Source organism: Tachypleus tridentatus, chromosome 4 (genome assembly GCF_004210375.1).
Source record: "Tachypleus tridentatus isolate NWPU-2018 chromosome 4, ASM421037v1, whole genome shotgun sequence".
NCBI classification, from domain to species: Eukaryota; Metazoa; Arthropoda; class Merostomata; order Xiphosura; family Limulidae; genus Tachypleus; species Tachypleus tridentatus.
Window position 1 is genome coordinate 52,698,637 of NC_134828.1, and position 25,897 is coordinate 52,724,533.

General features: G+C 32.7%; 1 protein-coding gene and 1 long non-coding RNA gene across 2 annotated transcripts in view; one reads left to right on the plus strand and one right to left on the minus strand.

The window, feature by feature from the left end:
* LOC143248334 (adipokinetic hormone/corazonin-related peptide receptor variant I-like) overlaps positions 1-24,827 on the minus strand; it is a 55,506-nt gene extending 30,679 nt beyond the window's left edge. Inside the window, exon 1 of the mRNA XM_076496705.1 lies at positions 24,257-24,827. Coding sequence (XP_076352820.1) covers positions 24,257-24,760 — 504 coding nt within the window. The 5' untranslated portion in view covers positions 24,761-24,827. The remainder of the gene's footprint in view (positions 1-24,256) is intronic.
* Positions 19,717-21,679, plus strand: LOC143248335 (uncharacterized). The gene is made up of 3 exons (XR_013026921.1): positions 19,717-20,503; positions 21,110-21,271; positions 21,605-21,679. It is a non-coding gene; the product is annotated as an uncharacterized LOC143248335 (long non-coding RNA).
* Positions 24,828-25,897: the final 1,070 nt, after the last annotated feature.

The window sequence follows — 25,897 nt, forward strand, 5'->3', positions numbered from 1 at the left end:
ATATTTGTTGACTTTTAAATATTTATAAGACTAATATTAATAAAATTTTTATTATAGTAAGTTTTTGTTACAAAACATATTTTTTATCAAACTTTTAATCTCTTGGTTTATGGACTATTTAGTATTGCAAAACAATCCCACTCGTTTTTCCTCCAAGTTTGTCACTGATACTCAGCTTTTCGAACTTTACACTGAATTGCAATGCAATGCAAGTCACATTGACAAGCCATATCTGCTCTTTTATCTTTCTTAATCAGGCGATCTTGAAAGAGTCGTATATTTAGTGTATTAAGTTTGTTAAAGTTTGATGACATCATATAGTACTGGTATAATCTTTTATTCATACGTGTTAAACAGACTTCAGTTCAACATATTTTGTGTGTATGCGTGGGTGGGTAGTAGAGTTAAACAAGTATCAACTTGATAGATTTTTTAACTTTATAGAAAATAAATAAACAATGTGTAGATTTTGTATGTTTCACTATTAGAAATAACGTAGACGCTTTGTAGATTTTCATTGAACTTGAGTTTTGATCACGAGTATAATAAGTGTTCTTATTCTATTATAGTAATTAATCGTATTTAGTACAATGTAAATTGTTATTTTATTCACACATATTACATTAAATGATATTTTTGTCATTTTTCCTGTGAGGAAGTCAACCCTTTTAACATTTATATAAGATAAAGCAACATGTGAAAATATTTGGTCAAAATCAGTAAAAGTTTTAACTACTTCATAATAATTGTTTTATTGGCAATTTTATGTTTCATTTATTACAAAATATTGCTCGTTTTGGAATTTCGCACAAAGCTACTCGAGGGCTATCTGTGCTAGCCGTCCCTAATTTAGCAGTGTAAGACTAGAGGGAAGGCAGCTAGTCATCACCACCCACCACCAACTCTTGGGCTACTCTTTTACCAACGAAAAGTGGGATTGACCGTAACATTATAACGCCCCCACGGCTGGGAGGGCGAGTATGTTTAGCGCGACGCGGGCGCGAACCCGCGACCCTCGGATTACGAGTCGCGTGCCTTACGCGCTTGGCCATGCCGTGCCTGCTCGTTTTGTGGAAAGTTGTTAAAATAAAAGTAACTTAATTATATGCATATGTGAAAGTCCGCCTCTATAAAAACTCGTGTAAAATAAAGTAGCATGTTCAAATTATTTTGTTGTAAAAAGTTAAATTATTAAACGTTTAATTAACATATAATATTGCTTTGTTTGGGTTAGTTTAAATCTATAATTATATACTGTATGCATTAGATTGAGTAATATATAGTCCTTTTAGGAGAGGAAATGTAATAATTTATTATTGAAAATTTTTACTCACTTGATTGAGTAAGTTTTAATTAATATATTGTCTAGTTAGTACTATTTAAGTGGTAAGGAAATGTAAGTAATTTATGACCAATTAATTATAATTGTATCATTGAATTAGTGTTAAAGTCTCTTTTAGAACGAATTGATTATAGATGAAATAGGGTTAAGCATACTTTTATTGAGGACTCGATTAACTAATGAATTAAGATTAATCGTCTTTCTTGTCTGCTATCAATCTATAAATTCATCACGATGATATCATAACTGTCTGTATGGTATCAAACTATAATTTCAACTTTATAACATCATGACCGCCAGTCATTGACATGGTGACTTAGCAACTCGTCCCGAACGGCAAAACCTGTAGTTATGTTATTTTCATGTTTGATGACGACATACACACACATTTTGATTACATCACCCCTTCTCCTATGGCAGTCAATTAGCATGCTCGTCGAGAGTGAAGGGCTTACGACTGAGGTCCAAGGTTCCATGTTTCTCTCGCGTTATATATATATATATTGTGTTGTGGTAATTTAACAACTTAATATCTGTTAAGTGTTTGAAATTATGGAAGTATTTTGTATAAACTGAAATGTACATGTAGATTTCCAATTTTCCTATTCCTCCTTGCCTTTCACTCCTTGAAGTAGGTTAGGATTGCTTTATGTATCGAATAGGCTTATTTTTCTTATCTCATCTGATTTTGCAACAATGTCCCGTGCTTGATGCTTTAGATTTTGTTCCACATAATGTAAAGGTAATTGTAAAATTAATATTATATTTTACTGCATAGTATCAATTAATATTATTGTTTTTTTTCTAAATAGTTCATGACATATTGGCTTGATTCTGGTATTATGTTTGAAGTAGCATGTGAGCTGTCTGTGCATTTATGGATTTAATTTGTAATTTACAGACAAGCTAGCCAATTGAATCAACCACTAAGTCTTGTCTGATGAAATATTGAATAATTTGACTGTAACTCATATACAGTGTCAGAGTGTGAAATGTGTTTTTGTTATAATGAATCGTGAACTATATATTCTTTATTTCACACTTTTGACACGCTAATCATTATACCACGCACCACTACGATTACATACAAAGTTAACTCAGCAAAACCTTTAGTTGAAAATGGCAGCAATAATCAGTTATTTTTATTCAGTCAGAAATGGTAAAGCATCCACATTTCCTTCGGGCACATTTTTCTCCCAAATCGAAAATGTTATTTTTATCAGGTAATACCGTTACATAGAATTATCCCTATTCGTTAATGGGATTTACCAACAACAGTTAATGTAGGTAGTATTTTAAGAAAAATATTATATATATATATGTGTGTGTGTGTGTGTGTGTGTGTACATATAATACTATTTTTGTTCATTATCAAACATATTTGTATTTTATTATACAGGTCTTTCAGAAAGTTACAGATAAAGAATGTTTTCACTGTGATTCATAAAGCCACTCTTTAAAATTTTGTGGGCATGTATCGACTGTTTCGTATATAAACTAAACTTCTCGTTAAGATTCTGTTGAAATGTATCAAATATTAAATATATATACACCGCTTCTCTCGGTACACTTCTGAGAACGTGTATTAAATGATAAATATATACACTAAACAAGTCGTTAAGGTTGTACCATCATTTATTAATCGTTAAATGTATACAGTAAACATGCTAGTAAGTCTGTGGACACATAAATAATTAATAATTATTAATAATAATTTCTGGGTAAAGTAAAGTAGAATGTATAGTAATATATTAAACGCACTAAATCTGCTATATATATAGATATCTATAGTCCGGCCAGAATACGACATATACAGTCGTGGTTAAGACACTGTTTATATTAACAATTTGCTTGAAAAACAACTGTTATGGTGTAAATTGTATCAAGTCAGTAAAGTTTAATCTTCATCAGGTTTAGTTATATCACTAAACATAAGATTGCCGTGTGCCTTAAGCCACCGTCACAACAAACATGTTCGCCCTTTCAGCCGTAGGAGCGTTATAATGATACGATCAATCCCACTATTCGTTGGTAGGAGAGTAGCCCAAGAGTTGGCGGTGGGTGGTGATGACTAGCTGTCTTCCCTCTAGTATTACACTGCTAAATTAGGGACGGCTAGCACAGATAGCCCTCGAGTAGCTTTGTGCGAAATTCCAAAACAAACAAACTAACTAACAGTTCAAAATTATGAGTGGCTGTGTATGGAAATAAACAAACCAGGTTACAGAAATAATATATCAACAATTTTCTTTTTGTCCAAAAAATGAAAGTTAAATTAAGTTTATATGACAATATGTTAGAAAAAAACATCTACTTTAAAGAATCGTGTATTGATTAACTATTTTCAATTAGATAACTAATTTAATAGTATGGAATAAATCATGACTACCTATTACCTGCACAAATGACTGACTGCTGATATTGAATATAAATCTAGAATTCTTTTTAATAATCCACAAAACATTTCTTTTATCTCTTCCGTTTTAGTTCTAGCGATAAATCATTTTGTGCATATATTTTGATTTACATACTTGTGGTATAAGCAGAAATCGTATAAATATAATTGTGAAAAAGAACTAATCTTCAAAGAAAGAATTTCAGCAACTTCAGATATCAACAAAGAAACATTGTTTACTTGAACAAAGAAATATAATTAAAACATAAAATAAAACTGAAAAGAAAAGCGGCGAATGACGAGTGTGATTCTAACTGGAAGTTTAAAACGTTGTGATAAAAAAATATATATTTATATTTGAAAATTGATAGCTCCAATATATCTAATAAAAATGTAAATTACACTTAAAACTAATAGAATAAATATAAAGTATAACTATTAATTGGTATCGTGAATAATAAAGAAATATCGAAAAAGATATTTAAGATAAGATTTTATTGACTGTAGCAAATATATTGCCATCAATGAGTTGACATTATTGATTAATGTCACTACTGACTTTCTCTCTGAAAGTAGTAAGTTATATTTCGGATTTTTCTAATTTATTGTTTATTATATCTATTTATATCATTTTTTTGGATACAAATTTCGTTATTCATTTCTTGCACTTATTTTTGGAAACTGTCTGAAGAGAGCTTTTCATAAACGACTTCTTTCATGATTGAAAAAAAAAGTGATATGGAAACAGATGAAGCATAAACACCCAAGGCAAGATTTAATGTTTTTTTCATTTTCCTGTTGCCCCCAACTCTCTTCTCTAGCGAGTCAATTTGGCTGTTGTAAAATTTGAAAACTAAAGGCTAACAAATCGCAGAATATATAAACTGGAACACGCATTTGCGGAAGTTTATGTAACATATCTCCACCATAACAACTTCTCTCCGAACAGCAGTAGCAGATATGATTGTTTTGTGAAATAAATCTCTGGTTCCTTCTGGAATGAAGTTATTGAAACTGATATTGTGCACCTTAGGCTTTAAAGCAACTTATTCTATGATGAGATTGGTTGAAATGCACTTCATTTCAAAACTGATAAGCAATATTAATCTTTGAATGGGTTAATGGCCTTCATTTATTTCATGGAGTATGATAACAGAAAAAAATGGTTTTCGGCATCTAACAATTTTGTACTATTGAGAAACTTGCTGCTTTTCTTTAAGTACTAAAATGTAGAAGCTTCTGGTGGCGTGTTTCCTCAAAACACTTAACAATACATTAGGGACTTATGGCTTGGTGTGTACATTATTATGTTATTATTTGTTATGGATGTACTGTTATACCGTTAAATAGTTGAGAAATATTTACAAATTCCTCAAAAAATAATTTTTTATGGAAAGCTTTTACCTGTTTTTACATTTGAATATGGATCACCACAATATTTCAAGTTTAAAGATATTGTGATCACTGAAAAATAGCCAAACAAATTTATCTGCCCTTTTTCTAACAAAGAACAATTTGACTTCGTCTGTTAACAATATTTCTTCACTGTATACCCATGATAAATGTACAAGTTGATGTAATTAAGTCAAATTTAATGAACCTATATTAAATTAGAGCAGTCTAGCACAAATTTCATGTAATAAATAGTATATTCATACTAACCCTAAACTTAAAGCTTAACTAATAAGTGTAAGTCAAAATTTGTTATTTAGATTATAATATCAATATTAAAAAATTAATTAATACATATTTTACTTTTTTGTTGTTAGTTTTTCTTAGGCTATCTTTGCTGTCCCCAAAACAGATATTCAATACCAGGTTTTTAGTGGTATTAGCATTCAGGTTTACCTCTGTGCAACTTGGGAACACTTACTTTATTTATTTTTTATATCTTACTTTTGAAAGAACCTTTGCACGCGACTGTATTATTGAAAACAACTATGAAAATGCAAATCGTACAAAATGAACTTGACATTTTAACTTCTTCCTTATATATGTGATTAAAAGAACAATGTCTGTCAATCCATTTTGTCTGCGCACTTGCTCACCTGGAAACAGAATATTTCTGTTCAATAGAACTTTTTACGTTTTTCCCCGAGAACAAACGTGAAAGAACTTTAACGTGCATTATTCTATACAAGTGCAAAGCTACAAAGTTTTTAACATAGGTCTAAACACAGTTACTTCAATAAAGCAAACAAACACACAAAGAAACACATTAAGTTAATCTTTATCTTCCGTGACATATAAATAACGTAATAAAATTCCAATAAGCGCTAAAAAAAATCGATAATTAGGCCTAAAGTTTATATACGCTTCGTACAAGAAGTGTGATATTACGAGTTTATTCACTTTGTAATCTCTGGTAATCAACTTTAACAGTCACTGCCATATCTTCACTCATTTTTGATGCTTTACAGCTAACGTGTTACACAAAATAAAATAATTACATGTTCCAGGTATATAAAAATGATTTACAAGAAACATATGACGACAATTGATTTTTACACTTCTTGAAACTATAATTGTTTATCTACTTTATAATATCACTTATATCAAGAGTTTTATAAAGAGAATATTTCAATATCTTAATCAAAGAAGGTGATTATGCAGAAAAAAAAAAGGAGTTTTATATAAACAATGTTTTGTTTCATTTGAATTTCGCGCATAGCTATACAAGAGTTATCTGTGCTAGCCGTCCATAATTTACCAGTAATAGATTAAAGAGAAGTCAGCTAGTCAACACCATCCACCGCCAACTTTTGGGCTACTCTTTTCCCAAGGAATAATGAGATTTGCTACTATGCTTTGCTCACCGCAAATATAAAACTCGATTTTTAATGTGATAATTTACACAAATACACATCATGCTTCAGATGTTGAAATAGATTTAGAACTGTTGGTCGTGTTGGGCAAAGAAAGTGATACAAACTTACTACCTTGTCATATGAACCAATTTCTTACAATATGAGTAGTATTTTATACAACCGTCTTGAAAAAGTCTTTCTCCACCACGGTAGAAATCCAGTTTTGTGGGGTGGAAATTACTGAAACAATCATTCACTCACATTATGTTACCTTTATGAATGAATAATATGACTTTTCTCAGCACATAAACTCTGTCTATGTAATTACACCACCTCCAGCAGCTATCACTATCGTGAAAACACAGACACAGTAAAGTAGCTGGTAAATGTTTAATATTTGACTGATCAGAATATGTAATATGTTTCTAGTTTCTCGCTTTCTAAAGTTTGAGCACTGTTCACTGCTAAACTACGCTTTGTTGTTTGCAACTATGATGAGTATATTTTAAACTGGTTTTACGCACGATATACGATAGTTCGTGGAATGTCATTTGCATAGTACGATTAAATGCGGTTTTGAAGGAAACAATCAACTAGGACACAGTCTGGTGTTTGTTTCACTTTGTTAGTCTGTCCAATCGTCTAATCCTTGAATAAGTTAGTCAGTTGTAGATGTATTCACCTTTGATTACCACGTGTAAGACAATTTTGCGACAAACATCTTCGAACAGCCAGTCAAAAACTAGCCTTCTGATTGTAGTATGTCAGGTTATTTCTTGAGTTCTCTAAATGAAACGGAGTTGGCGCATCATGATTAGTTTGCATAAAATACTTTGCCCATGTGGTTTACAAATATTAACAACGTATTAAATCAGTGTATAATCGGAACTTTTGCACAGTTTATTCGCTATTTGTATTACTGTAAAGGTTATATGCAAAAGCGCATATTCTATATTCCATAAGGTCATCCCATACGTAATGTCCGAAAATTTAATACAGAAAGTGCATCATCATTTCTGTCTTTGTAGAAAACTTTAATGATTTAAAATATATAGTAGAACGCGTATAAAAATGTTCAGACAAATAACAGAAACTAACCCAACTCCACCTTTTCAGATCATTAATCAAATAAACCCTTATGAAGATGGATGTGTCTGAGAAGCACATTAGGCATATATAATGTTTTATGAGTTTAAGAAAGGCAATAGTGCAGCAGAAACTACATGAAATATTCAAGGTGTTTATGGTGCGGAGTCTCTCAATGAAAGAAAATGCCGAAGGTAGTTTCAGAAGTTCAAATCAAGTGACTGCAGTTTATGTGACAAGCCACGTTCAGGCCGTCCTGTTGAGTTTAATGATGACTTGCTGCTAGCTGTACTTGATGAATGTTGTGCTGTAACAGTTGAAGAACTAGCACAGAAGCTTAATTTAACTCATTCAACAGTTCACCGTTATCTGCAATAGCTTAGAGGGGTGTCAAAACTTGGAAAATAGGTGCCTCATAATATGAAAGAGGTCAACCTTAGAGCAAGAATGAACATTTGCACTTCTCTGCACTCTCGTGAACGTAATCCACCTTTTTTTGGACAATTTAGTGACTGGACTTGAAAAATGGATATTTTATAAAAATGTTAAGCTCCGCAGACAATGGCTCAGTGCAAGTAAACTGGCTAAAGCACAGTCCAAATTGGACCTCCAATCTTAGAAAGTCTTGTTAAGCGTTTGGTGGGATATTGATGGTGTGATCCACTTTGATTTGCTTCTATTGTCAACAGTGAGAGCGCTTGAATGTTGCACTGAAAGAAAACAGGCCTGGTTTGATCAATTGTAAAAGTGTTGTGTTACACCAGGATAATGCACGGCCCCATGCAGCAAGGATCACATCTGCAAAGACTGAACAGATAGACTGGGAAAAACTTCGACATCCTCTTTATTCTTCAGACCTTTCCCCATCTGATTATCATGTGCTCCGAAGTTTGCAGAACTATCTTGATGGAAAAGAGCTGGAAACACATGAAGATGTCAAAACTACCCTCTCTACATTCTTTTTTTCCAAACCCCAAGTATTTTATAAAAGTATCATTCAGAAGCTTGTAAATCGTTGGCAGGAAGTAATTAATAATAGTGGAACATACATTAAAAACGTTTGAAGTCCTTCATATTTTTCTGAACCTAAAATCGAACATTGCTTAAGGGATGACCTGATACATTTTGAGCGAACACAAAAGCAAAATTAATCATAAAGATAACTGAAGTAACATTTAATTTAAAGACTTTTGGCCACTTTGTAGCGAGATTGCTCTTTATTCAAGATTTCAGGAAAATAGATATAGTCTTAGAGAAAGAAATTTTATGTCATCAAAAAGAAACAAAGAGAAAATATTAATTATTAATATTGTCAGATACAGATCAAATAAATGCATCTAGTTTGAAAAGTTCTCTCAGTAGTTGGCTGCCCGGCATGGCCAAGCGTGTAAAGGCGTGCGGCTCGTAATCTGAGGGTCGCGGGTTCGCATCCCCTTCACACCAAACATGCTCGCCCTTTCAGCCGTGGGGGCGTTATAATGTGACGGTCAATCCCCCTATTCGTTGGTAAAAGAGTACCCCAAGAGTTGGCGGTGGGTGATGATGACTAGCTGTCTTCCCTCTAGTCTTACACTGCTAAATTAGGGACGGCTTACATTTACTTCAGACATAAGCAATTGGGAAATTATACTTTCTGTTCAGGAACAAAAAAAGTAAACATTTTGTTATATAGTGTTATTATTAGTAGTAATGCTACATCCCCAATTATATTTAACACTTCTGTTATTCAGTTTGCAGTTTTGTTTATATGTCTCGAAATATGTTTTTGATTTCTTTTCTTTGTCCCAATATCCTACATCCTTACGTTGTTTTAGACTGTAAAATGTTTATGCAACGAATTTTAAGTTTTCTTCTTTGTACTTTATTTACTATGATACTTTATCCTTCAATTATTAAGGTAATTTTCTTATTAGTAATAAGTTATATGTATATATATATATACATACAAAAGTGATCATAAAAACATTATTTTTTAAAGCGGATGCTGTAGAGAGGGTCAAAAAGTAACAAAAACATAGTAGGGATGAATATATATATAAATACACACTAACATGTTGAATTCCTTTCACTTGCATGAATTCATTCTTCAATGAAAGCACTTAAACTGAGTAATGCTACAAAGTATTACAATGGATAATTTCTATAAGCTTATTAGCATTGACTCAGCGGCCATTTATCTAGGAATTTTTGTACAGTTTTATATATTTCTGTACTTTTGCTGGCTCCATCCCTATAATAGCATTGTTTTCTTCAAATTTTCTTTTATTACTTGCTTTCTCTCTTTTTGTTTTTCCCCACAGTGGGACCGAGTTATGTCTGCGGACTCACACTGCTAGAAACTGAGTTTTGGTACCCATGGTAGACAGGGCATATACAGCTTATTGTGTTGTTTTTGCTCGACTTCAAACAAACCCACCTCTATTTTCTTTTTTCTAACAATTAAATTTGTGAATAGCAGTCAATATGAAGGCAGTAATTTTAGCATGGATGATGTACTGTCTTGATAATCATGATGTGTTGAAGTTAGTAAAACACTATACTACTTCTGCAACATTTTGGTGTGTAAATAATCGCAACAACTTCAAACATTAGTGAGCTAACCCTTCTGAGGTTAAAACAATCAGCAGAACATTTTTATGTTACTCTACTCGCCGGTTCTCTGCTTTGGCGATGTTGTTGGCTAAGCCTAATCTTATTAGCCTTTGAAAACCTAATTTAGATATTTATTTTAAAAAAAATCTGTTAGTTTGTTATAGTAGAGATTTGAAACTGATGAGGAATAAATGATATGCATCGGCCGTTTTTTCGGCCTTCCCCTAGATACTAACAGCTATCATGCTAGTGATACAGCTGGGAGGAATAATTTTACATAACCATTTTTAAAGAATGGCCACTTACGTCAGTAAAATTAACCACTCTTAGTATGTTTTAGAGTATAAAAAGAATATCGACATTTAACTTGTTATTGTAACACTATAAGGTTTTTCAATTATAGTGTTTTAATTATACAATGGTACTTTAAAACCTGAGCACTTAAACACTTACCTGAAGAAAATCAGTATTTCTTTTTTAATCGTTACCTGATTTCTAGATAATTTTATTTATATATAAGTGGCAATTACAGTAAAGGCTCTACCACTATGGAGGCTCTTAATATTGAAACTACGGCATTTATAATCATTATTAACATGTTTAACAAAGCCCACGCAGAGCGCTTCGACACATACAAAATTTAATTAAGTAACAGCTCCACTTCATTTTAACAGGTATGTATAACTCTGTAATTTTCCTACTTAAATTTTTTTATTAGGGTGACAGTTTTAAGATTGTACATTAAATTAATGAGCAACATTAAAAACAAACTAATTTCCTTGCAGTTGTCTAATGAATTGCCTTCCTGTGGCTGGCATATTGAAAGTTACTAGATAATCTCATAGCTTAGACAACTTTGCGATCAATTTTTAATTTACGACTATGACCATAACAAAATGAATAAATTAAATATTGTTCTCAAAATAAGGATTATCATTATAACTGCGCCAGATTTTCCCTAAATTTTTATTTGAGGCCTCCTAAGACCTTGGACATCTTCACGCTTATTTCTATTACAATTTGTTTTCTGAAAAAGAAAAATTTGTTCAGAATTTCATGCAAAGCGACTCAGGAGCAAACTGCGCTTATCGTCTCTAATCTACTGATAGACTAAAAGGAAGGCAGCTAGTCAACATCACTCACTGCCAATTCTTAGGGCTACCCATTTACCAAGGAATAGTGAGATTGACCAATACATAATATAGCCCCTTCATGGTTCAAATGGCGCAGAAACGAGGAAATGGAACATTCTGACCTAAATATAAAACAAAAATGTTAACAACATATCTCAGTGACAAAGTATCGTAAACAGATGGAGTATTCATCGAATTTGCATTTTTCATGAAAGCATTAAGATAAATTAGCTACCGTTGATAATATACTAACTCTATCAACTGAAGTTGATATCATACTAACTGTATCAACTGTGTTATAAATCGAGCTTCTGATTTTCAGTACTGAAAAATCAGGGGCGACTGTACTACCAAAACACACTTGTTCAGAACAAATGTCTTTTGTTGAGTCATTCACAACATCATAGTAAGTAAAGATTAATTCAAAGTATACATCTTTTTCTTCTTTTCTAGAGGTAAGTTAGTATAAAGATTCTAAGTGAAAATCACTCTAAGAGTACGTTTGTTAAATTCTAAGTGTTTTAAATCTTTTGAAAAATTCGTGCTAAGTAACTACATAACTTAGAATTTTATATATCATGAACGTATAAGATAGAGGGTAAATGTATACTAATTACAAGCAAATTTATATGTCCATATTGCAACATGGAATTTGTAGTCTCCATGACTAGGTTAGATGTCTCTTCACACATATATAACAAAAAAAAAATGAAAATAGGTCAGACATTTTGTATCATGTACAACAACCTAAAACACTGGTTTTAAGTCTAGCATTGTAGTGGCTAATAGAAAGTTCCATAATGAACAGCAAATTAAGATAATAGAAAGTATCACATGTTAATAAGTTACAAAACTCTGAAATTACCAATAAAGTCCATAAATTGCATCATATATGAGTAATTGTTTTCGCTTGTTCAAACATTAGTGTAGAGAACTGACCGAAACATTAGGTACAATAATTCATTTCTTACATAAAATACAGAGGAGAGCCCCAGTAATTAATGGGATTAACTATAATTTTGGTGACATTTTTGCGTGACTCTTATGTTATCCTGGATCCTGTAATCAACAAAGTCATGAATTCATAAAATATGTAGTTAAGATAAATGTGTTTAAAAACATATGTTGTCCAAGAAACCCTTACACGGTGAAAGGCTAGTTAAAACGACGGTTCAACTAACTATTACGTTACTATTACAACTGACAGTATTGCTTCACAGCTGTTAAGCCCGGCATAGCCAGGTGGTTAAGGCACTCAACTCGAAATCTAAGGGTCGCGGGTTTGAATATCCATCACACCAAACATGCTCACCCTTTTAGCCGTGGGGGCGTTATAATGTTACGGTCAATCCCTCTATTCGTTGATAAAAGAATAGCTCAAGAGTTGGCCTAATAAAGGCCATAATTAAAATAATCAAATAAAAATCTCCAAATTCAATTAATATTTCATCGAATTGTAATATAAAATTAATTATTTTTTCTCTTAGTATTATTTATTAATTTATTAAGTTGATTATAAAGCATGATTTGGATTACCTTCATTACAATATACACAGAGTATGTATTATATTGCAAACATGTTATAAATAAAGGAGAATGTTAAACCTAAAATTCTTCTTTTTTAGGGAAAGAAGTTTTTATTGTAAATAGCTCACAACTCGTCATGACCAGATGGTTATAGTTCTCGACTCGTAATCTGCAGGTAACAGGTTCAAATACCCGTCTCACCCGAGACAGCCCATGGAAACAATATGTGACTTGTATCACTCCCCAGACTGAGATACTTCTTAATTGTTTTGAGTATTGTTGTCTAAGATATGGAGGTAGCTTTTCCTACTGATACTTTTTGGTGTTGTTGTTGTTGTTCGTGGATTCTCACCAGTTAAGAGATGCTTGAGTTTTTTTACCACGGTTATTACACGATCTATTGCAGGTCTCTTTCTGGATGATTCTCGCCTTTAAAAAAAATCTTTATGATGTGTTTGCGTATGAATATTCAGTGTTGAAAACAGCTGTTATATATATTTTTCCAAATGCTATCAATTTTTAGTGTATCAAACTATCTACAAAATGGCAAACAATGTGAGAACGTAGTTCTGATACATCCCGTTTCACCACGACTTTTTTCTCCAGGGTTTTGACAATAAATTTAGGACTTATAATGCTACAATTCGGGTATCAACACTTACGGTGGACAGAACACGGATAGTTTAATGATTTCTATATTTAAAATTGTGTTAATTTAACGTACATAATTGTCTACAGTTTGTTGCCTATTTTCACGTGGTGACTATATATATGTATATATAATTTGATTTAATTCTAAAGAGAAGAATTTTGTTTGTTTAAAGTTAAGCACAAAGCTGCTAAATCTTGCCACCACGGGTATTGAAAACCAGTAACATTGTAAGTCCACAACATGTTGCTGTGTTACTGGGGGCTTCATAGAGAAGGAAAATAAAAGTAAATAAATAAACAAAAGATATACCTACAAAATAAATAAAAAAGTAAAAACCACAACATTTCCATATCAAATACTGAAGCACATTATTTAGATCTAGATATTAAGATAGTTATATTAACATTTATGATAAATGTAATTAGTTCATATTTCACCCCGTCGCTAAACATGCTTGCTCTTTCAGCCGTGGTTGCGTTGTAATGTGATGCTCAGTCCCACTATTCGTTGGTGAAAGAGTAGCCCAAGTGGCGGTGGGTGGTGATAACTAGTATTACACTGCTAAATTAGGGACGGCTATAGCAGATAGCTCTCGTGTAGCTTTACGCGAAATTCATAAAACAAAGTTCACATTTCAATTTTTCGGACTTTCCTTTTCAAATAGTAACGTACCAACAAATGCCATTCAGAGTATTATGCATTTAGAGCATATTCGATATTGCAAAATTTGTAGCAGTTTACAGTTTGTAATACTTAACACTGATATATTAGTAAAAATGTGATTTTTAATGGCTTTTATGGAAAAAAACCTTAATCAAGCTATTCTAATTTACTTTATATTAACCAAAAATATACTTACATAAGTTGGAAAATAATAATATAATTAGAGTTATATGCAATAAAATAAACCTGGCATTTGTTTTTTTATATATCTACGAGTGTGTGTATACATGCACATAGATGTTTATGTGTATGCATTTTTTTTATAATCTTAGATGACTGGAATTTTAAGACATCTATGTAATGGTAAATTATGAACTGGGTAAAGAGAAAAATTATTTTGAACACTCCCGTGGCACTCGTCCCTAAATTTTTAGTTTGGGACCAAACGTTTTCAAAACGAAGTTACTATCATATTTTTCGTTACGTTTCAATCTCTTTAGACCTATTGAAGATTTAGATACTAGTGTGAAAATGAAGTTTGTTTGTTTGTTTGAATTTCGCGCAAAGCTACTCGAGGGCTATCTGCGCTAGCCGTCCCTAATTTAGCAGTGTAAGACTAGAGGGAAAGCAGCTAGTCATCACCACCCACCGCTAACACTTGGACTACTTTTTTACCAACGAATAGTGGGATTGACCGTCACATTATAACGTCCCCACGGCTGAAAGGGCGAATATGTTTGGTGCGACGGGGATTCGAACCCGCGACCTTCAGATTACGAGTCGAATTACTATCTTATTACTTGATAGTGAATTATACATAGATAATGAGTTGTAAGATAAGCTCATAACAGAGCAATATTTTATGTCAGTTCAAACAAAGTTTAACCTCCTCACGAGTTATTTAAATAAATATATATATATTTCTTATAATGGGCACAAATCTACACAATGGGCTATCTGTGATGTGCTCACTAAGGGTATCGAAACCATGATTTTCAGCGTTATAACTCCCTAGACTTGTGGTTGTGCCAGTGAAGTCATATATAAACACGTGTATATAGACAAGCAGAGATACAAATTACGAGAATTTAAATATCTGATACATCAACTTGTGTAAAGTATCTTAAACCAGTAAAAAAAGGTTCAACACTAGCAGCAATGAAACGTTTCATTTTATTTGTTAAGGTTGAAGATGTAGACTAGGATAGAGTTAGTTTGCTTGTAGTTGAGCACAAACCTACAGAATGGGCTATTTGCGCAGTGCCACTATGAATATCTAAACCTGACCATCCCTAATTTTAGTAACAAACTAAAGTAGAGGCAGTTCCTACTGTCGGAAAGCTTTTGTCTGATCGAATACTGGAATTTCACCGTCACTCTTATAACACAACTGCAGCCCCTAATTTTGGAGCACACTACTGCGTTTTTATATATTCCAACAACAAACACTCGGCTCAAGTTGACAAACCATATTAGTTAATTTGATGTGTTATATATGTTTTATCTTCAGGAACTTAAAAAAATATTTATTGGAAGTATAACAAACATTATAAATAATGTCAATGACTTACCTGAATTTTGACTTGTGTGTCTGTCTTATTGTATTTATCAAACATTGAGTACATGTCAATGACTTACCTGAATTTTGACCTGTGTGTCTGTCTTATTGTATTTATCAAACATTGAGTACATGTCAATGACTTACCTGAATTTTGACTTGTGTGTCTGTCTTATTGTATTTATCAAACATTGAGTACATGTCAATGACTTACCTGAATTTTGACCTGTGTGTCTGTCTTATTGTATTTATCAAACATTGAGTACATGTCAATGACTTACCTGAATTTTGACCTGTGTGTCTGTCTTATTGTATTTATCAAACATTGAGTACATGTCAATGACTTACCTGAATTTTGACCTGTGTGTCTGTCTTATTGTATTTATCAAACATTGAGTACATGTCAATGACTTACCTGAATTTTGACCTGTGTGTCTGTCTTATTGTATTTATCAAACATTGAGTACATGTCAATGACTTACCTGAATTTTGACTTGTGTGTCTGTCTTATTGTAACATTGAGTACAACTTCTTCTTAAAACCCTACACATCCACATCATTCCCAAAATTTAGTACTAATTTGCATCAAGTCAGAAAATACAAGCTTTTTACATAATTTTATCGATTGTTAAAATAACATTACATTTTTGGTTGTTCATAAGATAATAGAACTATAGACTTAAGTACAAAAACTATGCTACCACATAGGATAATAAAACAAAATAATGCCAATAAATAGCAAACACATATTATCATACTTATATATAGAAGTGAGTTGGATTAAGATATTTACGAACACCGTTGTACAAATAATACTCACGAGCAATAGAATTACGCCGTTCATTACAACTTTCAATTTCGAAAAATACAATGAATCGAAATAGAAAGGGTTAAGCCCTTCTACTTTTTGACTCACTTTGACTTATGTTTTTAGTTTTCTATTAATCATTTAGCCTAGACTGAGCATGTGAGCATTCCAAATATACCGCTTTCAAAGTGAAGTGTGAAATAAATTGTAAAATGTGATATAATATACAGGATAATATACTATATACTTGAAGTTAACAAAATTACAGGCCAGGTGATTAGGAAACTTGACTCGCAATCTGCGGGTGGTGAATGTGAATCCCCGTCGCACCAAACATGCTCGCCTTTTCAGCCGTGGGTGCGTTATAATGTGACGGTCAATCCCACTATTCGATGATAAAAAAGTAGCCCAAGAGTTGGCGGTGGGTGGTGATGACTAACTTCCTTCCCTCTGGTCTTACACTGCTAAATTAGGGACGGTTAGCGCAGATAGATGTTTTGGGTTTTTTGTTTGTTTTTTTATCAAATACACATCACGCTTCCACATAGTCTCAAACCCAGGTTACTTTGATGCTACGTCATATTTCATTCATCAAAATAGCCTTCGTGTTAAGTTGTGTGTGTATGTGTTATCCCAAGGTTATCTAGACATAATTAATGAGTTATACGCAGGTTACCGTCTTGATGATTCGTGAATGTTATTAGAAGGTTTCATTGATGTTATTTCATGTGTTATATCCAGGTTTACTTTATTATAATATTTGTGCTATCCCAAGGTAACACTGATTACAATGTTCGGGTTTTGTATGTAGATCACTTCGATGACAGCTGATAAGTATTGTTGTTGCTACTCCGATTTTAAGATGTTAAATCACGTGTTCTATATTTATGTTACCTTTACGTTAAGTCAAATGTTTATATTATAAAATTAAATTTTTCAAAAAAAAACAAAAATAATTGATACATGCTCTTTACGTATGAGTAAAAGTATTATACTAGTTGTTTTACCAGAGCAAAATACTTTCTATAAAGTGTTTTTTTTTGTTTTGTTTTTTAAATTCGCACAAAGCTACTCGAGGGCTATCTGTGCTAGCCGTCCCTAATTTAGCAGTGTAAGACTAGAGGGAAGGTAGCTAGTTATCACCACCCACTGCCAACTCTTGGGCTACTCTTTTACCAACGAATAGTGGGTTTGACCTTCACATTATAACACCCCCACGGCTGAAAGGGCGAGCATGTTTAGCGCGACGGGGATGCGATCCCGCGACCCTCGGATTACGAGTCGCACGCCTTAACATGCTTGGCCATGCCGGGCCTTTCTGTAAAGTGAATTCGTTATAAAAAATGCAATAACTTATACGATTTCAAAGATGTTTTGAGAATTTTTGACGAGATATATACCAAATAGAAAATTTATGTGAAAGTAAACATTTTGCTGACAAAGAAAATCGTAAAATTAGCTTTAGCATTTTACTACTAAAGAAAATATGTTTTATCTTATCCACCCCTGTAGACCAACTATTGTGTAGTAAAGAAAAATAAATTGTAGAAGAGAAACTAAAGAAAACGTATTCTGTAAGAAGATAAAACATATAATTGAAGTGATATCAAAGTCTCTGCTTCTCTAGAAAATAGCAAAGTTTTCAGTTTATGTAAAATCGTTATCAAAACCTGATGGGCTGCCTGATATTTCAGTTTGATACAATATGTTATTAGCAAATTCACAATGAGCAGTGCTAGTAATCTAAAATTGTTAATAAGTAAGTAATGTTTGTTGATACTTCGATATTTCTGTAACTTTATCTTCATTTATAATTAATAATTTGTCCTTAAATTTAAAAACCTGTGAAATCCTTATTATTGTTACTTCCATTTGCTATCATTTACGGACTCGAATTCAAAGATAAGAGTTGTGTTGATCCTACCCCTGGTACAAATGTGACGTAGATGTTAAAACAAACAATGAAGAGTTTTTTGTTACGTTTTCTGTTAAAGTGATTGTCATTGTTGTTCTAAATTCCTCGGAACACAATCTTAAGACAATACAACTGACCTAAATCAAATAGAACAATTCACTATTTTCCACTTATGTTCAGGAAATTGCACTCCCTTTAATGGCACAGCGGCATGGACTACTAGAAACCAGGTTTCAATACAAGTGGTGGGCAGATAGCCCATTGTGTTTATGTTTAATTATGAATTACATGTGTGTGTGTGTGTGTGTGAGTGAGTGTATATTTTATAAGAATGGTTTAAAAATATTATAAATTATTAACCCACCGCTATAATTATGAAAAACAATATTTAGGTATCGTGCGAATCTCGGGGCTTGAAATGCTTTTGGATGCTTTGAAACTTTAATAGAAAAATTAAAGTATACTGACCAATTAAAATGACAAAACTAATCTCATGCTATTCCAATCAATTTCAGTCATTAAGACTGCGGTAGAGTGTTAGACTATTTTCTTGTAAAATTACTTGTTCATCAGGGTCGAAATGCAACTTTGTGTGGTAGACGTGATCGGCGAAGTCGTTCAGGATTAATCGACATATTATTTGTTCTTTTAAAAGAACTAAACGATCCAGACTTTGTGCTACAACAGCGTTATCCCAAGATAACAACATCTAACTTGGTCAGAACAAAAGTAGGGTGATATGGTTCACATTCTTACTTTGCTATCAGTACATAAAAAGATGAAATATGATTCGTAAGACCACAGCACACTCTTCTAATCATTGAACAGTTTATGTTACTTACATCAAGCTACCCTGCTTGCATCTAAGGTAAGAATCTAATACAGTTTTTGTAATCGTGTTATTACCAACTAATTTTCAGCTGTTTCTAATAATTAATATCACAAGTTCATAACATCTAATCAGTTTACGTTAATTCAAGAATCTCGATATTCATTTTGGAATATTTACCATACGTAGCTTTTGTTATCTGTTTACCCACGTCCTTATGAGCTACTCACTTTATCTGGCCTCTATTAACTATCTATCCAACATCCTGTCACCGACTTACTTTCTGTGGTTTCTACTATCTACCTAATTATCTTCCATTTACTTTCTCACTTTATTATCATCTACTCACTTTTTGTTGATTCTAGGAGTTCAACTTGTATTCACTTATCCATGTTAATTTTATGAAGTAAGTTCATCTAGTTCAAAAGTGAGAAACCTTTTTCATTATTCTTATCTAACTAGTCTTGGTGTTTCTTCTGGCCATGACAAATAACCTCATGAACATACTTTACACAGTAGCATTTAGATCTTGACATTTCTTATCAACACTAGTGTGAACTTCAGGCAGAGAGCAGTGTTGACTCTCCCTTGTAAGATGCAAACAACAAAAGATTAATTTGGAGATGTCTTTCTCAGACGCTTAGGATTGTGACTTTTCTTGAGAGGCTTGAGAGAACACCATGGAACTTCTGACTTGTTAATCATTAGACCAGATGCTAGTAGAGTGCAAGAGATGGTAAGTTTGCCACAACTAAAACACTTTGACGAACGATGATGAAATCGATTATTTGGAAATGCTTAGATTGTGTGTGTATCTAAATCGTTTTTTATTTGCTTGCCGACTGAAAGATGGTGTTGGTGATTGCAAGTTCGTATTTAGAGCATATGGTAGGTAGTAGGGTGCCATTTGAATTCTGTTTGCAAACATCATGTTTCCCAAGTACTTTGCTCTATATCGTGTAATCACAGCTGATTAAATCATTGAGGACGCCTGGTAAGACAAGTTTATCGGAAACAGGAACTGAACTGAGCATGGTTTCACGGAGTTCAAATAATTCACTTTGCTTGATGTCAAAGTGGGGGAGTAAGCAGTGATGAGAGCGACAGTGAAATTACCAAACATCAGAAGAGAGCAAATACAATATCGTACTGAGACTAGAATACTGTGGACTAATAACTCGTTGTCATACCTTAGGGTATGTGTTTAAACATCATTTTATGATTACGTCATTTTTACTTTAATATATGGCTGTTCTAAAGGGTTGTATATCATATATGTTGTGGTAAAGGAGTTTATTTCAAATTGGGGGTTAATACTAATGTTAATCTAATGTAACGTTGGTGGACAGTTTTATTTTATATCTTAATGCTATACGACTTGCTTTGAACTTAATATCGATTATTTTATTTAGTAATTTCTTTCCATTTTATGATTATTTTCTGGAATTGCAAGAAATTAAATGTTTTCCCATCTTTGATGTTGCATGCTTCTCGCCTTTTTCTGTGCTCCTCTCACTACATACACACTTTATTTTGTTGTATGTGCTTTATTTCAAAGGGATGTTTTTATATGTGTTGTACATTTTCAAGTTCTAGGCGTTATATCATTTAAATAAAAAGATCATTCCCTGGTCGATAATTATATATCGTATACAAATATTTCCATTTAATAAAAGGTTTAACTTTATTTTGAGCTGCCTATGTGAACTGCATTATATTTGAATCTTAAGATTTTGTTTTGGTAACTTAGCGTATATTCTGTAACTTTGGTTTCTGAAGTGTTTTTTTTTTTCATATTATAGTTGGGCCCGACATAGCCAGATGGCTAAGGCACTCCACTCGTAATCCGCGGGTTTGAATCCCCGTCACACCAAACATGCTCGCCCTTTCAGCCGAGGGAGGAGGCTTTAATGTGACGGTCAATACCATTATTCGTTGGTTAAAGAAGAGCCCAAAAGTTGGCGGTAGGTGGTGATGACTAGCTGCCTTCCCTCTAGTCTTACACTGCTAAATTAGGGACGGCTAACGCAGATAGCCCTCGTGTAGCTTTGCGCGAAATTCAAAAGCAAATAAACATACTGTTGTTTTGAGTATTTATTTTTATGTATTTAATTTTATATATTTTTTCCCTTTTTGTGTTTTCTTGCAAGTGTTTTTTGAGGGTACTTATCACGCTTGCAAATCCAATGTACAGGTATAGTAATTTTTGCGTTTATTACCATATTATGTCATTCCATAACATTTGTTGTTTGTGTGCAGTTTAACCAATAATTTTAATTGTTTATCTGATTTCGCAGAATTGCTTTGGTGTTATACTTAAATTACCGTCGGCTTGACGTTAAGCGTAAGACTAGGAGTGGGAAATTTTGTAGTAAGTATAGTGTATATTTTTTTGCCTACCAAAGTTTTACATCTTTAAGTTCTAATTGTGAACAACTAAATTCAATTGAGATCATGTGTAAAATTTCAGCTTATTACTTTTTGTGACTTGACTGGACAATGAACTTACCTACCGTTTTGTAGGATATGTGTGTTGTGTCCTTCTTAATTTGGACTTACAACGCTAAAATCCGGGTTTCGATACCCGTGGTGGACAGAGCCCAGATAGCCTATTGTGTAGCTTTGTGCTTAACTAAAAACAACAACTTTCTTAATTTAGTGTTGCGGATACCTTGAGATATTTCCATATCTTGGTGCCTTTGTTTCATTTTACAAAAAGAATGTATGTTGCAAAAGTAGTTTTGAGACTTTTAGAGAATATAAGCTCTGGTCTTAAAGGCGTCAAGACAAGCTGAGTAGATTCTGTCATGGCTGATTACATCAGACTACCGATATTGTTTCAGTTGTCAAGACGAACTGGAGAGATTCTGTTGAGGCTGACTACATCAAACAACTGATCTTGTGTGTTTAGTCTGCATTAGTTTATTATTCCTGCTTAAATACCTCACTTTCGAATAAAATAATTTACTCTTTTTGTCATTAACATTTTAATATAGATTTTTAGTAAATGATTTATTTATTTTGTAGCCTTTTAAAATCATTTTTGTTTTGACAATTTAGTTTTTTGTATTTTTATTCTGATTATATCTCAATGTCTTGTCACTTTTATGCTACCTTTCACAAGTCATTGAACATTATGTCCATTAACTTCTTGTTTTTGTGAACATCTGGTTACAACATCTCTCTAATTGACACTTATTAAATCACATTTATAGCTCTTATTCAATTTGCGTTTTATCTAGGAACCCAGTTTTTACGCTGTTTCTAAAATCTAGGTCTCATGTTTTAAACACCTAATCTCATTGAATGTTTTTTATTATTCAAACTTATCACGTTTCCAACACTAATTCACTTTGTTTTGTTGTTCCTGCTACTTAGATTATTATGTTCTGTTAACATTAATTCATTTTTTGTTAATTCTGCTAATTATCTTATGTTCCTAACACTAATTAACTTTGTATTGTTTCTACTACTTAGCATGCCACGTTCTTAACATTGGTTCACTTTAAGGTTTTTACTACTTAAGCTGTCACATTCTTAACACTAATTCACTCCTGCGTTGTCTGTAGTGAAGAACTTTCCTCTTTGCTAATTCTAGGTTGCTTCTTATTACATCTAGAAGCTAGCTACTCGTGTTTCCACATGAGCTTCTTTTGCTATGGCTTTAAAATTATACACTTCCAGTTCCTAACATCTACTTTGTGTAGTTCTAGCACTTCACATTTCTGACACTTACCGCCTATATAATCTAGCTTTTCATGTTTCTATATCCTACCTAACATATTACGTTGTTTCTTCTACTTGGGTTCTAACTTTTCTAAAACTTATCTATTTTGTATTCATTTTATTATCAAGTACCTCAATTTTCAACCAACTATTCAAGTCGCATTGTTTCTATAATCTAACTGTTCAAGTGTTTAGCACCTACACGATTTACTTTGTTTCTACTATCTAGTTTCTTCAGCTCCAAGCAACAACTACTTACTTTGCGTTGTTCTTAGTATTTATCTTCTTACATTCCATAAACTTACTCATCGTGTGTTGTTTCTATTATTTAACTACTCAGATCCCTAGCACCTACAGTTTGCGTTGTTTTTATAATTTACCTTTAGTTCGTGTCATTTACCCGCTTTTCTGTGTTTCTATAACTTTTAATTTTCTAATATCTAGACAGTTGGTATGGTTTAGAATTTAACCGCTATTCACATTGTATTGTTCAAATATTTAGCTTCTCACGTTACACTTATTTTCTTAACACCAACAACTTTTGTGATGTTTCTAAACCTAGCTTGTTATGTTTTTACGTTGTCTCTAGTATCTAAGTCTTCTCCCTTTAAGACTTCGCTTTATGAATACCGGGTATTTATTTATATTTATAAATTTTACTCTTTAGGCGCATGATAATAATACTCAGTCTTAATGTACAATTATACATTTTTAATGGTAACCTTAGGTTTCTAAAACCTTTTTATAACTACACACAAACGCACTTGGCCTTTATAAATAGCTAATTATTTTATATTTCTAATACTTACCGTTATTTGCCATTTTATTTTTCACATACTTTGTATCTTTTAGAGTAGAAGTGTGGATGGAAATTAGCAGATTCGATACTTTACCGGTGTACATTTTTTGTTCTTACTTCAATACCGGTTTCATGGACTCTCAGACTAGGTGTTAAATGCAAGTTGTGTACTACACTTTTAGAATATTACCTTTAAAAATATTGGTTGAAATAAATTTCATGAGTCTAAGTTTCAAATTCGTTACCTGTCAAATCGAAAATTCGCCCTAACTGAACACAAAAATTAAGTATTTTTATGTATAATACAATTGAATTTTAAGTGTATATGTAAATCAAATTTACACAATAACAAAACACAAACTAATGATAAAACTAGAAGAGTTCCTTCTTTTTTTTTTACCCTTTTGATCGATTAAAAACTTACCTGGGGAATAGCACATAGTAAGCTAATAATCCACGCTAATGCTATCATGATCTTGCTTCTCCGCTGAGCGTCATTAACTTTCAGTGGATGTACAACAGCAAAGTATCGGTCTAGACTAATACACACAAGAACCATAGAAGACAAGTAGGGTCCGAAAGCTCGAAGGAACAACATCACTTTACAAGCGACTGTACCTGCGATCCACTCTACAGTAATTCGCCAGGAAACTTCAAGTGGAATCATAATAAATGTTACGATAAGATCTGCTATAGCTAAGTTTAACATCATAAGCTTGACACGGGACTTTCTCTGTCGACTTCTGAGCAGGTTAATAAATACGGGAAGATTTCCCATCGCTGCTACAACAAACAATATACTGTAAACAGCGATTTCTCTCACGCTTTCATCATTGAAAGTCAGGTATTCTGGCAGAGTGGTTGTTCCATTAGTTTCATTATCGTTATTATCAAATTTGGTCAGTTTCGATTCCGTTATGTCATTCATGGTCGAATCAGTGCTAATAAATTAATGAAGCAAGTAAGTGGCTTTATTAGTTGAATTTCGAAATTTCTTTTTTTACGTTAATGTCATATTTTTATGATAAAAGCTTTGCTGCTGAAAACAAATTTATTAGATAAGTTTATAAGTTAGAACCAGTTCATTAAACTGTGATAACATTCAAGACATGTTTTTCCACTAGCAAGCATTGTCACTGAGTGATAGTAACGTGAAGTTTCCAGTTTGCTGGTTGCCAACCTAAAGAATAATAACTGTCTTCAATTAGATACAGCATGTAGCGTAACGTGTGCAGAACGTCACCTAGGGGCGCTGATTGTCTTAGCTCAGCAAGAAGAAATCCTGAGCTTCTAGTTATGACATTTCTAGTGTGAATAATTGTTAAACTTTCTGAGTACAGCTCTTTCATGAAAAGTTCTTTGATATGAAAAATAATTACAGACATCAAAAAACCAGAGGCAAAGAAATAAATTATTTTGAAAATTAAGGATCGTTTAGAACATGTAAAAAGTAAGTAATTTATGAGTAAAGGCTGAAACTAACGCTCTCTTGATAGGTTGAGCTAGTAAAGAGTGAATAGGGCTGTAGCAAACCAGTTTAGTATACACCCAACATATGCATTCAGTAGTTAGTATAACGTTCACGGTAAAAAGAGTACCGAGATCTTACAAGAAAATAAAACTTAACTTTGCCTTTTTTTTCTTTTTTTTACTGTACGAGGAAACTTTTATCTGGCAAAACCTACATTTTGAGAGTAACACTTTAATGATGGTTCTGTTCATAAGTTATTTATATTCTTATAAATAATAACCAGTTCTTTGACAATAGTTTCACACTAAGTTTCCATAATGAAGTTTCTAGTGATACAAAAGTAGATTAGTTCAAGTCAGATTAAGCCAGAAAATGCTCTTTTTTTAAATTTCATGTGGGTCTATTTGGAACCACATGTTCCAGGGTTATCTGTTTTCTTTCTAAACCATCAGTTCAAAATTATGGATTGGTAGCGTAGATAGCCGTGGTGTAGTTTTGAGCGAAAATTCTAAATAAACAAACTAACTTTTCTTAATCCAACGTTACTACGGTAGCCATAATCGTGACCATAACCAATTACTTGGACTTTGATAA